A 19046-nucleotide genomic window follows, 5' to 3' on the forward strand; every position below is an offset into this window, starting at 1 on the left:
GAAAATCAGCAAATCATCAGATTTCCGTGATTAAAGAGTGAAATTACGCTGGGCATTACGAAAAGCGATCCATGTCTCATGGACCTAGTGACGTTATTTTTCTGTTTCAATAAAACTTGTTTGAAAAAATGTGTCCTTATTTTGGAATTGTTTTATTTTTAAAATTACTACCATTAATGAGGACTACAACGCTACAACCTAAAGGCCGGCAACGCAATTGCAAGCCCCGCGGTATTGCAGATGTCCATGGGCGGTGGTAACCACTTTCCATGTCCAGGCGCTTCTGCTCGTTTGCCCCCTATAACATTTAAAAAAAATATTGGTTTTATAAAGGGACTATGTTGTATATGTTTTGGAGCAATAAAGGTGAAATTACCAATCGTGTATGATAGTGAACTATTTATATAGTTAATTAAAAATAGTGAAGTATTATCACCAAACAATTGTGTATCACAAATTACTTTAAAATGAATATCATTTATATCAGAAATAGAAAAAAAAACCCAAAATGTGTCTTAGTGGAACACCTATTTTTAGCATATATTCAGAAGATTTTATTCCATTAGTGAAAACTTGTTGAATTATTTCACCTATGTTCAAAGTAACAAGATTAGAATTAAATATTAATTCAATATAATTGAGCTTAGGGATATAGAAACGGTGCGCGTTCTACACAATCAAATGCTTTATAGATATCACAGAGTACTCCAATAACATACTGTAATTTTTTCAAGCATCGTAAATATTTTAAGAAGTTCTATTCCGGCATCAGTTGTCCTACTGTCGACCTCTCGTAAAAATGAATTTCTCAGTATAAACATTAAAATATACCTATATCGAAATGGGTATATTTTAAATTTTTTTACAATATTTTTTAAAATATTGTCTTGAAAGAGGAGGGTATAAAAATAGTCCTGTAATTATTCATAACTGGATCGCTTCTGTTTTAAAGTCTTTAAAAGATACAAAAAATTACGACGTTTTAACAAACCCCTGAACAAACTCTTCTTAAAAATTACTGCTATATACGGAGCAAATTTATATATGATGTTTTTATTTCAAATTTTCTAGCATCATAAAATGATTTAATTTTAAAAATTACATTAAATTATAAAAATGATAATACATCTTTATTCATTAAAAAGAGATTAAATAGGGCAGTTCAGTTTGAAGGTCATATTCAAATTTGAGGGGCATCAGAGGGTATTTGTCGTGGACTGCGGCGACACTTCTCGCGTGCGATCCGCCTTGGGAGCTCCGGCGGAGGCGGAGATGCTCGCGGAAGTGTACCGGATCTGAGTCGGGGCGAGGGACTGCGGCAACCATCCAGGGTCCGTGGAGATCGGGCAGATTAGGGCTCTAGCCCAGCAAACCCTGTTCTTCCGATGGGAGGAGGACCTGGGGTCTCCCAAGGTGGGCCTGGTGATAGTGGAGGCGATTCGTCCTCAATTGAGTATCTGGGTCAAGAGGAAGCACGGCACACAGTCGCACAATCGAACTTTGTTTGTAGTTAAGTTGATATGTTCCTTGAAATTGAGATTTTTATCTATAATTATGCCCTGTTACTTTGTACAATCCACTGACGTTATATTAGGACATTGATAAATAGATTGTGTTTGTAAATTACAGTTGTGAGCTTTAATGGTTATATGTAGATTTGGTTTTGACGCAGAAGTAATTGACTAAGTAATAATATTAGTGTTTGAGGTATTAAGGGGGAGCGTGTGAACATAAAGCCTACATTTAAGATTTCATTTATTTATTAATCCAGTTTGTGCCATATGCTCAAGTTCAAGCCTAGAATCTGCATCAGTATTTCAGTATCGTCAGCAAAAGATACAATTTTAGCATTTGGGATATCAAGGTTACATAGATCATAGTTAAATACAAAAAACATAGTAGGACCTAAAATGCTTCCTTGTGGAACGCCGTAATGGATCGGTAATTCATCACTATTACTTCTATCTATCCCGACTACCTGTGAGCGATATGTTAAATAATTTTTAAAAAGTTCTAATTGTAGTCCCCTAACACCTACTTTTTCAAGTTTGACTAAGAAAGAGTTTATTGGAATGGTGTCGAATGCCTTCATAAGATCCAGAAATACAGTAAGAGTCTTTTTATTTTGATCTAGATTCTGCACGATATGATTAATGAAATTTAGAACAGCGTCATTATTAGGTTTATTTTTGCGAAAGACAAATTGTTATTTTGATAGCAAATTAAAATTTTCGAGGTATTTGACTAGTCTATTATTAACGATACGTTCGAGTACCTTAAATAGGGCATTCAGAACTGCGATAGGTCGGTAACTATTAGCAAAGCATCCGTCAGATCCTGGATAAATGACAGACTTTTTAAGTGAGGTAGGAAATACATCAATCTTATAGCAAAGGTTAAATATGAGACACAAAATGGGAGCTAGAATGGTTGAATATTTCTTTAGAAACGAGGATAATATGCCATTCCAACCAGTAGTATTAGAACGCAGGGAATTTGTAACAGTAGTGATTTAATTAGAGTCTGTATGATCCAGAACTAAAGATGAGGTCGCGTTGGTATCATTTGAGTTTTGCCGTTACGTTAGTATTTGGGTACTGTTACAGCTATTGATTATATTATTTGCAAGTTCTTACCAATACTTAAAAAATATGCATATACCTGAGAACTTTATTTTCAAAAGAGAAATTTAACTGAGAGTCGACATGGCCCAGAGGTTAGAACGCGTGCATCTTAACCGATCATTGCGGGTTCATACCCAGGCAATCACCGCTGATTCATGTGCTTAATTTGTCTTTATAATTCATCTCGTGTTCAGCAGTGAAGGAAAACATCATGAGGAAACCTGCATGTGACAAATTTCATAGAAATTCTGCCACATGTGTATTCCGCCAACCCGCATTGGAACAGCGTGGTGGAATATGTTCCATACCTTCTCCTCAAAGGGAGAGGAGGCCTTTAGCCCAGCAGTGAGAATTTACAGGCTGTTGTTGTTGTATACATTATTTTAGCAGCTGTGTGGAATATGTTCCAAACCTTCTCCTCAAAGGGAGAGGAGGCCTTTAGCCCAGCTGTTCTGTTCTTAGCCCAGTTGTTCTGTTGTTGTTGTATACATTATTTTAGCAGCTGTGTAGGAGAGTGTTTAGTTTTGGCTGTATTAGTTACTCGCTTTAAGGTGTCCCTTTGGATTATGGCTTGCTTTATCAATTTCTTGCAAGTCATATGATCTTTTGACTTTACATTAAATTACAAGATATTAAATTATTTTAGTATTCATTCAAAAGAAATATCATAATGTGCATTTGGATCTTGTTTCGTCATGTTATCTTTAAAACAGTTTAATTTATCATCCGTTACTGGCCTCTATATTTTTTTTATTTGTAATTAAAAGGAAATCATTTGACCAGAGTGGTTAGAAGTTAAAGTATTTATAATTGTTAATTAATTTAAATTGTTTATATTTGACAGAACACATTAATTACAATACATTATATATATTTACAAAACAAATTATCAACACAGGTAGAAGTCTTGTTGCTTGGAGTAAATGTTACTTGCGTTTCATACGACATTACATCTACATATATAATTAAGATCTGATAACGAGGTCTTCATTTACCTCTGGGAGCGTTCAAGTATGACGTAACGCAATTTTTGAAGATTTTTGAGCTCCCCGTCCCTCCCCCTCCCCCTTTAACGCACCGTAATTTTTTTCGGTATGCTCCCGAGGATGAAAGGGTGAGTGAGCCAGTGTAACTACAGGCACAAGGGACATAGCATCTTAGTTCCCAAGGTTGGTGGCGCATTGACGATGTAATTAATAGTTAATATTTCTGACAGCGTCATTGTGATTGGGGATGGTGACCACTTACCATCAGGTGGCTCATATGCTCATCCGCAAAGCTATTACATAAAAAAAAGTTATTGCCATTGAAAAATACAAATAAAAATTAATTCAGTTAACGTCACTACATAGTATAAAACAAAGTCGCTTACCGCTGACTAACTGTCCCTTTGTATGCGTAGATTTTTAAAATAACACAACAGATTCAATTATCTGGCTGAAAAAAAAATTGCGTCATGAATTTTCACTTACCAAACATAACATAACAAAAAGAAATAATATTTACTAGGTACATGTTATGAAACAGAGTCCCCGGGCGCGTCTGTATGTTCGCGAAAAACTACTGAACGTATTTTGATGCGGTTTTCACTAATTGATAGAGGGATTCATAAGGACGATTCGGGTATATCGTTTATTAAGGTTTTTGTGTAAATAAGTCGAAAAACATATAATGAAAAGGTAAAAATATAAAAAAAAGACTTTGTCTACCTGCGCGAAGTCGGTACGGTCTAGTAATTTGTATATATGAAAATACTAATGATTTATTTGGACTATTTATGGTACTCTGGCAACGTCAGGCTGGAAGCTTGAGCGAGGTCTGTCAAATTGACGTAATGAGCACGTGACATCCGCGGTGTCCTTGATGAGGGAACGCCTACTTGGAAACATGGCGATATGGCAGTAGTTCGGAATGGCCAAAAGAATATTATCGTTTTACAATGATGCTTCAATCTCTCTATCTTTTGTTACAATACCCCGCTATCGTCCAATTGTTTTATAATGACAGCTCAATCCTATATACCTTGATACCTTGATACCTTGCCCCAAGAAGGATCCATTGACTTTGCGGAGTCGGAAACTTGGCGTTATAAGTTTATCCTTACTTCTAGTGCATATACAATGATTATCACTGATTTTATAGTAATTTAAAGCAATAGTAATATGATATAAATTATGATATAGAATCAAATGTCATAACACCGTATTGAAGGCTAAGGTTACTCTTGTCACACGATGTAACAAACACAATACGTAATTAAAACAAATCAATTTCATTCAAGTAAATTTCACAATGAAGTGTTTGTGAATTAATGGTCAATATTTAAATATTACCACCGTTTCGGAAAGCATACTCCGTCGAGAACAAACGGCAAGAAACTCGCAAAGTTGGTCTTTTCAAACAGATTTACAATGCTGTTCTTTACAATAATTAGTATTCATAACCCGATCCTAATTCGAGGCGTTTTCTAAAAAGTATATTTTAATGAATAAGATTGATTTAATAAATTAGTCTTTATAGCCCTTTTAAATTTACTATATATTAAATTTATTACAATATACACATAACGTCTTAGTTCCCAAGGTTGGTGGCACATTGATGATGTAAGGAATAGTTAATATTTCTTACAGCTTCATTGTCTATGGGTGATGGTGACCACTTACCATCGGGTGGCCCATATGTTCGTCCGCCAACCTATACCAAAGAAAAAGAAAAAGCAAAGAAATCTTTGAGAATTCCTAAATGTGTATTGTGTACAATATTTTTGTCGCTTAGTTAAATTGGACATTTCCTCAAGGGATTGTTATGTATCGAAAAACGTTTGAAGTGTCTAATGTTGCGTTTGAATTGATATGTTTTATTTATTATAATTGTAAAGTACATTTACATAATTTGAGTATAACATAGGACCTTTAAACTACGACACGATTATGTAAATAATGTTAGTAATATGTGAATAATGTAGAACAACTCAGAATCTGAATATTAATATCGCACTGTCAACACTGATGACGTCACGGAACTGATGAAATTTAAACACAAAGAAATTGAATAGAGGATTTTCATTTGTATTTTCACCTATAAGAAGGTATCAGAGATGGGATTGTATGAATCAGTCAGTGAAAAACGGACGTAAATTACTCTTAGTGAGTTAGGTAAAAGAGACTGAAAATTCATATGCTTAATTTATGTTCTTTTTTTATGGTATAGGTTGGCGGTCTAGCATATGGGCCACCTGATGGTAAGTGTCTACCATAACCCATAGACACTGACGCTGTAAGAAATATTAAGTATTCCTTACATCATTAATGCGCCACTAACCTTGGGAACTAAGATGCTATGTCCATTGTACCTGTAGTTTCATTGGCTCACTCACCCTTGTTGTTTAGCGGTACAATATCTGATGAGTGGGTGGTACCTACTCAGGCGGATGTGCAAGCCCTACCACCAAGTGTGTTTATGATTCACCTCGAGCGCGGAAAACAGGAAACCTGCATGTGTCGAATTTCATAGAAATTCTGCCACATTCGAACAGCGTACAGTATGTGAAACCTTCCCCTCAAAGGCAGAGGAGGCCTTAGCTCAATAGAGGGAAATTAAGAGGCTGTTGTTGGGTTAGGTGAAAATGTGATTTTTAGCTAAATCATTAACTATAAAAAATTAAAGAGTAAAAAATTAAAGAGTGAATATTAAGGCACACGAGAAAAAATCATAATTGTGAAAATGGTAGAGATAACTGACGCAGCTCCAAATTTCCATTTCACCAAAGTAAATTAGTAAATAGTGAATGGGCTATTGCCGCAGCTTTTGAAAAAAAAAATTAGGTCCGTTTTGTTCAAATCTGTCGTATTGATAAAATAATGTAAGATAATGTGATAGTTTAATGTTGAAAAGCAAACAAATGTAACGATGTCAAAGGATTTTATTATCGTACTCACTAATTAAGACCATTCTAGAATACAATTAAACTGTGTCAAACGAAAAATAACAAAAACCTGTGTAGCCAGTTAACATTATTAAAGACCTAAATATGGATAAGTCATTTTGTAAGACCCAATGCTTTATGGCATTGTTTATATTAGACAGCTCTGATAGAATGAAGAGTAACTTTTATTTTACCACTGTAAACGCCAGTGAGATCTTATAGGGTTTCTTATAATCTTTAGGTTTATATTAGACATTAAGATACTACTAAAATGTACTGTATTTCTGTAACGGTGATAAATTCAATACTTACGATATTTGCATGAAAAAACTAAAAAAATGCAACAGTATTAAAAAGTTGTGTCTAACGTGTCTAACGTATAACAACAAAACAACAACAGCCTGTAAATTCCCACTGCTGGGCTAAATGCCTCCTCTCTCTTTGAGGAGAAGGTTTGGAACATATTCCACCACGCTGTTCCAATACGGATTGGTGGAATACACATGTGACAGCATTTCTATGAAATTTGTCACAACGATGTTTTCCTTCACCGCTGATTACGAGATGAATTATAAAGACAAATTAAGCACATGAAACAGCGGTGCTTGCCCGGATTTGAACCCGCAATCATCGGTTAAGATGCACCACTGGGCCATCTCGACTCTCACTGGGCCATCTCCACTCTAACGTATAATAATCTATAAATTTTCTAATCTGATGAAACATAATTAAGTCATTCCAACATTTGAATCTGGTAGTTCTTCAGACCACAACAAAAGTAGGTCTTTATACTTACTACCTTCAGCATAATATTTAAAATAAAATACTTTCAAGTCACTTATTAGCATAGCTTAACGGATATAATTTGTTTCATAGAAAACAATTTCGAGTTACGAGGAATCGCTCGATTGCCGTAGGTATTATAGGTAATAAGGAATATCTATGAAGCCTGAGAGTCTCATCTTAAGAGGTTTAACGTTTAAGAAAAACGGTTTTTTAATAGCATTGGGGATCCTTCAAGGAACAATTTTTGGATCTTTTCTATTCCTCATACACATAAATGACTTATCTTTTCTTATTAGTATCTTTGATTTAGTACATTATTTTGGCAATAATTATTTTAGGCTAAAAAAAAAACGATAAAAATTCAGTGCACAAAATTTAAAATGATGATGATACAATGTGGTATTGATGGGTCCAGTTGAGTCAATTGTAAAATATAAAAATATAAAATATATAACAGATCACATAAAATGGTCCAGAGGTGTATTTTAAGGGAATAGATCTAAAACTAGATATTTATAACGTAAATAGAAGAAATTATTTATTCACAAAGAAAACAAGGAAATAAGAACTCTTTTTTAAAAAAATTATTCAATCCATTAAGATAATTTATTGATGTTTGCTGCTTAGCTACAAATTAAGTGTAAAGTCGCTTGAAATAGATATTTTCACATCTCATCTTATCTTTTATAATATTTAATTTTTAAACTATATATTATATGCTTTAAAATTGATTTTTTTATGTGGTATAAAATACATTTTTATTAATAATAATTAGTGTATTATTATTAATAAGGAGAGTATTATAGTTTTACGTAGTAGAACTTCTCACGCAAGTACACATCTACACGGAGCTTTCTTATTTTAAAATAAAACTATGCAGAACTTACTGAAATACGTTTAATTTTAAATTTACGACAATACTATTCTATATTTTTGCTTAAAATTTAAACTTCCTATTAATTTTGTACCTGTTACAAATATATACAAAACATAAATGCATTGTATATAAACGCAAACGCAATAAACGCTATTTTATATAATGAGTAAACATATAAAGGAAATATTGTGTAATGTGCTATCTTGAACCAAAACTGTTTTTTCATCGCGTACGTTTTTCCAAATTCTTCTTTGGCAATATATTTCATAATTCCATAGCAGAATACAAAGACCATTTTCTTCATATCTACAGACGACATATCGCAGTTATATAACAGCTTGTCTGTGGCCGACATCTTGTTGTAAAGTGAGAGAGTATTCCCGTCGTGGAACACCCAGTCGTTGGTCGTGAAATACACGAACACTGAAGTGAGGGTGTCTGCTAATTTGTATACCTTGAGTAGTCTGTAAGAGTCATATTTTTATAATGGAAAAATAGATCGATTCATTCACAGAGTATTCATGGCACTTATTCCGTTTTTGTTCTAGGCGAACCTACGACTTGATCAAGAGCAGACATGTCATAGTTTCATTTGGAAAGTCTTGTGCTAGTTTTAAATATGAGGTGATTGTTTTTTGCCGGAGTCCACGGCATTTTTGACATGGAGTTTTACTATAGTAAAGAGTGGGAGAGAGGTTCAGAATACTTATAAAAACAAAAACAGTGCCTAAGACACTTCAAATAGTTAAAATTCGCATACTGCATCTGGAGGCGAGGAAGAAGAGCATTGAACCAGAATAGAGCAAGATCAAGAACGGCGAATAGCATAAGGCTCAATCTAGGAATTGTGAGTATCCATTTTAGAGTCAAGGAATCAGGACGATAAGATTCGACACGGTTCACCTCAAGATCTAATCCTCAGTGACTTTAGCGAGAATATCTAAGACAGGATAGGGGTGTATGGGTTAGATAGATCAATATACACGTTAGATAATGTTTACACAAACCTTGGTTTCTTTCCCATCAGTACGCAGAGAGAGTCAACTATAAGAGCCGGTATATAATGTAACAGCCATGATAAAAAGACATAAATAAATTTGCATCGAGTCTGAACAGTAAACCGGTACCAAATTGCGTCTTTTGCCGGTAACTTGTATTGTGCCCTGTATGTTTCGTCTATCAACTGACCTGAAAATTGGAAAAATGTGCTTTATTCTTTAGAGAAAGAAAGCCGAGGCATTATTTATCTATTTCTGTTTAGGATGTTTGCGTCCATGATTTTCTTAGTTGCTTTTACATTTTATACAATATTAACGCTTATCAAAGTCTTGATGAATGTAATAGTGAAATCAGAAAGTTAGATGGATAGATGGTTTTTACTCAAACTTGCCTGAACTATTAAATGCAGATGAATGAAATTTGACATAGAGATTGAGTCTGAAATGGGCTAAGATCATGAAAATGGACTTAACAAAAGTGAGAGTGACTTTCAAACGCCTCCTTCCTCCTCTGATTAAGCCAAGGCAAATGTCGCTATCAAAAATTGCCTCGATCGAATTCCATGATTTGAAGATACTAAAGTATGTTAAATAGTGCTCACCCCACTTGAAAGGATTTCGTTTGCCAGAAATTGCGTATATGATAATTTTTTTGTCGCCTTTTATGAATTTCTCATATGTTTCCCAAGCCGCTGCTATTATAGCGTTATTAACTAAATCGACGGGTGTTATATCCAAATTTGTTTCATCATTTGCTATGTATGTGTGTGTGAGACCCATATAAGGTCCAAGTATCATCTACAAATAGTTTCGTATCCATTATTGTTTGTTTATTGTAAGTATATAAATCGTTCACCTGATCTGGCATCGAATGTGTGACATTTTATTACCATAATGAAAGTTCATTACCATAGGAATAGTTCCGTTGTCTGTCTCTAGAATTATACATCAGATCTTTGTAATATTTAAATAAGACAAGTTCAAAATGGACCTTTTTCTAACAACAAGAATCGCCTTCTTTTTAAGGGTGGTTATATATGTGCTAAGACATGATGTTAATTGTATTTACCCCGCTCGGTCCAAATGCATTTTTTGCATCGACCCATCCAGGCGTCGGTTCTTCAAACGCGGCTATCACTGAAAAATGAACACAGCATTAACTTAAAAATCAAATATTATGAAATTTATTACGGGAAATAAGTTTATAATCTATACATATAATAAAATTATAGTGTCTGTTTGTAATATTAAAAAACGCCTTTCTAACTCAATGCATATGTATTTATACACGGTACATATAACAAAATAACATTTTTTACATTTTTGTCGGTCTTTTTTGTTTGTTTGTTCCGGCTAATCTCTGGAACAGCAGGACCACTTTAGACGGGACTTTCACTAGCAGATAACTGATATAATAGGGAGTAACTTAGGCTACAATATTTTTTTTGTTAAATTCAAAGGCGTACAAGGTCTCGGACACAGATCTTATAATAACATTTCCCCAAAAGTCCCCACTCCATTTTTAAGCGATTTTTCAACCTTTCATTAGTTAAGAAAATTTGAAAATATAGCATGTCATATTAATAGTGCGCATATCACAATATCTAGATATTTAATTTATACTTTTAGGCACATAGTAAATTAGATCTACAATCTAAAGTTAAATCAACAAATTCTGTTGTATTTAATTTTGTAAATGACACATTGGACGTATTTTTATTTTAAAAAACTAACAAGGTATCATTGGCGATACAATCTCATTCTACCAGATATTGTAAGTAATTTTTGTATCTGAGGAAGAGAAATAGATCAAAAATAGACCCCCGAGGGATTCCTTACATTTGCTGGAAACTATTTAAATCCGTTGGCATACAGCTAAGATATTGTGTCATGAAAATGACGCTATAAGAATGCAGATTTTTGTTTAATATTTTCATGTATGAAATATAAAGAAAATTATTTATTAGTATTTTCTATAATTAGAATTGTTTTAAAACAAATACCAATAATATTAATTGTTTGTTCGCTCTTGATTTGACATATTTTATAATCAACAGAACGGTTTTTTTCGTTGTTCATTTGGTATTTGAATATTTTTTTAAATAGCGGAATATAAGATTTTTCATTATTATGATAAAGCGTTTTTTTCTCTTCTTAAGAGCTGATTTATGTCTGCATTTTGGACCAAATTACATATATACAGACCTAATTCACGGGACCGACTGGGAATTCACGGGACTCTGAGAAGGCTTAAAGTTGATTCCGATATACTAAAAATAGTTACCAATTTATATCTATCATAATATTAAACATGCATACCTATAGCTGGTCTAACGATACAAATAGGCAGGTCCCTTGCGTGACGCCTTATGAGGTCCTCGGTAACGGTTTTCGTGAAGGTATAGCTGTTCGGCCAATCTTGGGTGAGCCTATACACAAGGAACTTACATTTAAATAATTTCAAATACCAGCTATACGGAATATATATTTTTTATGGTATTAGTTAGCGGACGACTATATGGGCCACCTGATGGTAAGTGGTCACCATTAACCATAGACAATGACGCTGTAAGAAATATTTACTATGGCTTACATCGTAAATGTGCCACCAACCTTGGGAACTAAGATGTTACGTCTCTTGTGCCTGTAGTTACACTGGCTCACTCACTCAAACCGGAACAAAACAATACAATTATTTGGCGGTAGAATAACTGGTGAGTGGGTGGTACCTACCCAGACGGGCTTGCACAAAGCCCTTCCACCAAGTACGTGTTAAAATCCCATTGCCAGAAAATTTGTACCTGGAAGAGGATTTAGAATTTCTCTTGCTTTCCTGCTGGATATTCTCAAGTGCCTAAACTGACATATTGGGCTATTTTCTTGGTGACCACAATCACAAACTGTACTCTTAATATGAATTACAATACTCTTATGGCAAGATCTCGTCCAAATGTGCATTCGTTTTTGTGATGCATATGTATATAAGGTAAAAAATACTCACGGAGTTATCATGTCAGTTAAAGTATCTTCAGGAAGACTCTCGGCAAGTTTTATCAGCGCATCAGGATGTATAGGACTGTCGTAGAAGTCCTCCTTCACTTCGCCTTTGACACGACTCTTCGTAGCATTGGAGTAGGCTGTAGACACGTGAACTACCGACCTACAATTTATTAATTTAAAAAAAAAGTCCTTGAAGATTTTTGGATATTCAGTCCATCATGATGGTGACCGCGTCACAGATATGTGTGTGAACTTAGCAGATCATTGTCCAGCAGATCACAATTAAATGTGAGTTCTGTTAGCATGCAGAAGAGTTCTATAGTTCCTGATAGTTTTTAGGAATAGTTCTTGCGTTTTTACCTTAAAAAAAATTTGTCGACGAAATGATCTGCTAACTTCTCGTAGCAGATCATTTCCAAGCAGAGCAAAAATAAATAGGATATCTAAGCGCATATAGCTGAGTTCTATAGTTCCAGATACTTTTTAGAAATAGTTCCGGTGTTTTTACGGGGAAAATCGTGAAAAATAAAAAAAATAGTAGGAACATAAAAGACTAAAAAAACGGTTTTAAACGTTTGAAAACATTTTTAAAAGTAGGAACTAATTAAATACTATTTCAAACTATATCATCGCTAAGGGCTAGAACTCTTTTGTTTCTTATGAATGGGTATCAGAGGTGCAATGCAGAGATGCAACATAGAATACTTTTTAGGGTCAGAACTCGCATTTAAGTGCCAGCAGATCATGGTCGAAATATTGAAAATTCGAAAAATTCGACTTAATTCTATTTCAAATTATATCATCGCTAAGGGCTAGAACTCTTTCGTTTCTGATATATGGGTATCAGAACTGCGACATAGAATACTTTTCAGGGCCAGAACTCGCATTTAAGTGCCAGCAGATCATGGTCGAAACATGAAAAATTCGAAAAATTCTTCTTAATTCTATTTCAAATTATATCATCGCTAAAGGCTAGAACTCTTTCGTTTCTGATATATGGGTATCAGAACTGCAACGTAGAACTCTTTTTGAGTCCAGAACTCGCATTTAAGTGCCAGCAGATCATGGTCAAAAAATTTAAAAATGCGTAAAAATTGGAAAAATTCGATTTCAAATTATATCATCGCTAAAGGCCAGAACTCATTTGTTTCTTAGATATGGGTATCAGAACTGCGACATAGAATACTTTTCAGGACCAGAACTCGCATTTAAGAGCCAACAGATCATGGTCAAAAAATTCAAAATTCGTAAAAATTGGAAAAATTCTACTTGATTCGATTTCAAATTATATCATCGCTAAAGACTAGAACTCTTTTGTTTCTCATACATGGGTATCAGAACTGCATCTTAAAATTCTTTTCGAGTCCAGAAATCGCATTTAAGTGCCAGCAGATCATGGTCAAAATAAACGGTCCTCGGCGCGGCACACTTTTTTCTGTTGTTTAGTATGGATATAATATAAATTATAAGAATAAGCAAAAGGGATTTAACATTCATTCGTTATTTTAAAAATTATTGATTAGCACATATTGCGTTAAATATCAAATGTGGTTCTATAAGCGATTATATAATTCCAAATCGAATTAAGTAGCATTTTTCGAATTTTTACCAATTTTTAATTTTGAAATTATATAATCGCTTATGACCATGATCTGCTGGCACTTAAATGCGAGTTCTGACCCTAAAAAGTATTCTATGTTGCACCTCTGATACCCATTCATAAGAAACAAAAGAGTTCTAGCCCTTAGCGATGATATAGTTTGAAATAGAATTAAAAAGAATTTTTCGAATTTTTACGAATTTTTAATTTTTCGACCATGATCTGCTGGCACTTAAATGCGAGTTCTGGTCCTGAAAAGTATTCTATGTCGCAGTTCTGATACCCATATGTCAGAAACGAAAGAGTTCTAGCCTTTAGCGATGACTTAAGTTTGAATAGAATAAAATAAAATATTACGAATGTTTTAATTTCTCTATCATGATGTTTTTTATTTCTCTACCATGTTCTGCTGGTACGTTAATGCGAGTTCTGGACTCGGAACCACTTCCATATTACATTTCTGATACCGATGTGTCAGCAACTAAAGAGTTCAGGCCATCAGGCACGATCAGAATGTAAATTACATTGATATAACAAAAAATTGGCTTTTCAACAGCTCTACCATGATTTGCTGATTCTGAAATGAGTTTTTTGTTTCAGATCTCGCAGTAGTCTGTAAGTCTGTGATAATGGAGGGAGTTCTAGCCTTTAGTGTTGATTATTATAAGTTTTAACTATTGAATTTTTGTTTTCCGTTAAGTTAATAGCTCTACCATGATTTGCTGACAGTAAAATATTTGTTTTAACTTAATTACGAGTTTTAATTGATATTTATCATTATTTTATATCAGAAACAAAAGAGTTCCTACTTTTAAAAATGTTTTCAAACGTTTAAAACGGTTTTTTTAGTCTTTTATGTTCCTACTATTTTTTTTTATTTTTCACGATTTTCCCCGTAAAAACACCGGAACTATTTCTAAAAAGTATCTGGAACTATAGAACTCAGCTATATGCGCTTAGATATCCTATTTATTTTTGATCTGCTTGGAAATGATCTGCTACGAGAAGTTAGCAGATCATTTCGTCGACAAATTTTTTTTAAGGTAAAAACGCAAGAACTATTCCTAAAAACTATCAGGAACTATAGAACTCTTCTGCATGCTAACAGAACTCACATTTAATTGTGATCTGCTGGACAATGATCTGCTAAGTTCACACACATGTCACAGACGCCATCTATGGCTTTATCTGTTAGCAAAAAAAAATGAAACTACTATCTTTAAAAACTGGCTTAAATGGCCCTGACCCACTGGTTCAAAAGGAAATGACGTGGTAGCTGAGGCTACCGGGGAGGACCAGCCCGGGTAAGGAGGGAAGCCTCGAGGTCCGTACCCGGTCTGCCTTGACAAGAAAGATGGCAATCACTGCTGTCTTTAAAATGCTTGATTGAGCGATGACTAGATTAGTACCGGTCATAATTTGATATTCATATAAGGAATTTTTGATAACGGTCATTTGATAAATTGTTAAAATATTAAGGAAATGGTGAATGATGACTTAAGATTTAAAAACAGTATAAGTATTGATTGACTTTGCTAGGATATCTCATCCATTACGTACTTGATATTCGCGCAAGATTTAGCAAACTTCAGCATCTCTCTCGTCCCGCGGATGTTTATCAAGGTCGCCGTTTTGATAGTTTCAGCAAAATTGATGCTAGCGGCCGCGTGAATTATCACGTTTACCTGTACAAAGAAATCTTTTTTTTTGTACGATATAAGTGGCAAACGAGCAGGAGGCTCACACGATGGAAAGTGACTACCACCGCCCATGGTCATCTGCAACACCAGGGGGCTTGGCGTTGCCGTCCTCAGAACATTCCCCGTGAAAAAATCGGTAGAAGATGCAGAGTGATCCAACATCTCTACGCAAAATCGGAAAGGGCTTGATCGTCGATAACTCGAGCCACTCTACATTGTATACGGTCAAATGGAAGGAGCTGGTACTGGGGAGCACCCACCCAGAGATGAGAGCAGTACTCCATTTGAGGCCGAATTTGCGCCTTGTAATGTTTTAAGCGATGGGTTGACGTGAATTACTGTCTCGCCTTGCTGAGCACACCCAGCTTTTTTGAAGCCAATTTGGCTTTGCCTTCCCATTGACCGCGGAACTGAACGAGGCTCGAAATATCAAAATCTTAAATCTTAAATTATTATATATTGAAAAGGAAACCTGATCTATTATATATCATATGGATTTCATTTTCCTCCTTCACCTTCACCTCTTAAGATGGTCACAAAGAGAATTTAACAGCTTAAGCTAATTGTTCCAAAACAATTTTCAACTGTAGTGAATAAGGAAACGTGTTGACATAAATTTATTAAAAAAAAAAACTTACTTAGACGCCTTAATTTTATAAGCTCAGTAATGTTTTGAATAGTTAATATTTTTATAACGCCTCAGTATTGGTGACCACTTCCTATTAGATGCCCCATTTGCTAACCTTAGATGGCAAATAATAAAAGGCGCACATGATCTATTCAGCTAATTGTTCTGTTTCAAACTAATCATCATTACATTCAATCGTACCTCATTGGTAAGCGTGTTCCATGTTTCTTCACCAATACCAAGATTTATCTCAGACACGTCGCCTTCAATGCCCACGATTTTGTCCACGAAACTAGGTTTTTCATTGCGCAGAATTGTAAATACCTGAAAAATTGGAGAAGAAGAGCGGAATTTCATGACAGGAACGAAGATGAATTGAAGATTGATAAATAAAATTTATCTTACCGGATTCTCTAAAATTTTATGAACTCTTTCTGGAACGCTTTTTCCTTTCTTTGGACGCACCAACACATACAATTTTCGTATATTTGCTGACCTAGAAAATAAATTAACTAATTATGACATAATTCAGTTTCAAAGATTTGAAATTGTTTCTGATTCACGGTAAGAACTGTCAAATTGGGTTCAGCAGTAAGGCCATTGAAGCTAGCCTCTAGTTTTAAGTCAATTTGCAGCACAATTTCAATTTACAGTGCAGTGTTTTTGTACATACCGCATCAATTTTTCGATCAGCTGTTTGCCGATGAAGCCCGACCCACCCGTGATGAACACTACAGCATCATTGTAAAACTTCTGCACTTGAGAATCGCCGCTTAAAATGGCTTCATTCAAGATTTTTCTTTTTTCCAATGCCTGTTCTTCAATTGATATTTCTGGATTCATTTTTTGATCTCAATGTATGATGTCTAGAATTCAGTAAATTGCGTACGTAATTATCGCAATACCAAACAAATTGTCAAAACATCTACAATTTGTTGAAGGCTTTTTTAAAGATATTTTATAGGGTAATCCACTAGTGCTGGATTTCTAAAATCAACTGCGTAGCTTTTGTGAATCGGAATTTATAACCAGTGCAATATGTTCAAACAATTATATGCATCATTTTCATAATAAATACTATTTAAATTAAAATCCAAATTCCAACGTTTTATCCTTTGTAATGATAATTTATTAACATTTATTACAAATAAGTCAATTTTATGAACATGTGTATAAATTTAATAATTAACTTCCTATTTTGGATTGCGCAAATAGGTCTTTAATATTTTGCAGATTATATCGTCAAAATATCTCGTATTTAATTTTAGGCGTCAATTTTAAAAACATCAACTATGCCCACAATTACTGAAAACTTAATATGTTCACCAACTACACTTATTTAATTTCCTTTAAGAGAATTGTTTCTATAAAATATATTATAACGATTGAAAAAAATTAAAATAACTATAATTACAGCAGATCTTAGGTCTTGAAAACAAATATTCACTCTTATGCCACACATATACACTCACCACGTTTTCTTACTGATACACAATAATAATGTGACGCATGAGCCTAACCAGTGTGAAGCAAGTTTGTAATTTTATTAATTTTGTGTATTTATGTAAAATAACAATGTATATAAATATTTAAAAATACAAATCTACATATATATATATGTCATAGGTTGATTAAGTGATTCGAATTTTAGCGAAAATACGAATAATTAGATATTAGTTAAACATAGCTGTATTTAAAATGTAGAACAAGAATTACTACTGAGTACTACTGTTTATATAATTTCGGAACCAATGGCTTTGCATTTAATTCAATACTGTGACATCACAATAAAGCATGTAAGTTGTTTTAAGAATAGAGAATATTTTGATATAGATTTATCAATGTTACTTCTTGGTGGTAGGGCTTTGTGCAAGCCCTCCTGGGTAGATACCGACCACTCATCAGATATTCTATCGCTAAATAATAGTACGCAGTATTGTTGTGTTCCGGTTTGAAGGGTGAGTTAATGTTTAAGCATCTCAGTTCCCAAGGTTGGTGGCGCATTGACGATGTAAGGAATAGTTAATATTTCTTACAGCATCATCGTCTATGGGTGATGGTGACCACTTACTATCAGGTGGCCCATATGAACGCCCGCCAACCTATTCCATAAAAAAAATAAGAATGCACAAAATTGACACGTGGTCAAATTGGTCGTAACCCAAAATTTTTCTTAGAAAACGATCAACATTCCGTAGCTCAAAAGCTATCGAGTTTTGACTATCATCCCTAAGGTTTTCTCAACTATTCCAATTACCATCATCATCATATCATATATTTGGCAAGATACTAAACCTTACAATATCAATAATTCACCTAACAAGTTATATTTAAAAAATAATTAACTTTATTGAATAAGATACTTAAATCCCTTTACGATTTCCCTTTTTTTACGGAGACCACAGAGACTGTGGTGAGGATGATACATAGTTTCGGTATCTTGAATAATTCACCCTGTAAACTCCAAGTAGCGGTGCTCACAGTAATCTTATGTCACAAAGTGTATCGACTTCAAGTGGACGCCAGGACGAGTGGTTCCCTTTCGGAGTGAAGTGTAGTTCCGGTGTATCAGGACTTTAAGATGAGAGGAGAATCTGTTGTCATCACCACTTCGGCAACAGCGCTGTACGTCTTTGCCTTGTTGTACAAAATTTTAAGTTTTGGAAGATGTTCAACATTTATTAATGAAATGCATAAGGTAACAAACAACAACAGCCTGTAAATTTCCTACTACTGGGTTAAGGCCTCCGGTACATTTGAGGAGAAGGTTTCCAATGCGGGTTGGCGGAATACACATGTGGCAGAATTTCTTTGAAATTAGACAAATTCAGGTTTCCTCACGACGTTTTCTTTCACCACCGAGCATGAATGAATTATGAACACAAATTAAACACATGAATATTAAGTG

At 34.3% G+C, this 19046-nt stretch overlaps 1 protein-coding gene across 1 annotated transcript; it reads right to left on the reverse strand.

Annotated features, from left to right (window-relative positions):
* Positions 1-1196: 1196 nt before the first annotated feature.
* LOC124541857 (fatty acyl-CoA reductase wat-like) lies at positions 1197-16981 on the reverse strand. Its single transcript, XM_047119766.1, has 12 exons — positions 16812-16981; positions 16702-16709; positions 16544-16629; positions 16340-16462; positions 15371-15495; positions 12212-12370; positions 11530-11639; positions 10280-10347; positions 9813-10008; positions 9220-9400; positions 8446-8676; positions 1197-1419 (listed from the first exon to the last, which is right to left on the reverse strand). Exons 1-12 carry the CDS (start codon positions 16979-16981, stop codon positions 1197-1199), a joined length of 1680 nt encoding a protein of 559 aa, XP_046975722.1.
* Between the last annotated feature and the right edge of the window lie 2065 nt (positions 16982-19046).

This window comes from Vanessa cardui, chromosome 29 (assembly GCF_905220365.1).
Source record: "Vanessa cardui chromosome 29, ilVanCard2.1, whole genome shotgun sequence".
In the NCBI taxonomy this organism is placed as follows: domain Eukaryota; kingdom Metazoa; phylum Arthropoda; class Insecta; order Lepidoptera; family Nymphalidae; genus Vanessa; species Vanessa cardui.

Bases quoted from the DNA above. Each gene is read 5' to 3' on its own strand.
- LOC124541857 (XM_047119766.1), bottom strand. From the start codon at position 16,981: ATGAATCCAGAAATATCAATTGAAGAACAGGCATTGGAAAAAAGAAAA. The intron at 16,463-16,543 runs GTAAGATAAATT...CCAATTTTTCAG, and splicing joins ATAAAATTTTAGAGAATCCG to GTATTTACAATTCTGCGCAA. The intron at 11,640-12,211 runs GTGAGTATTTTT...CCTTGTGTATAG, and splicing joins TTAACTGACATGATAACTCC to GCTCACCCAAGATTGGCCGA.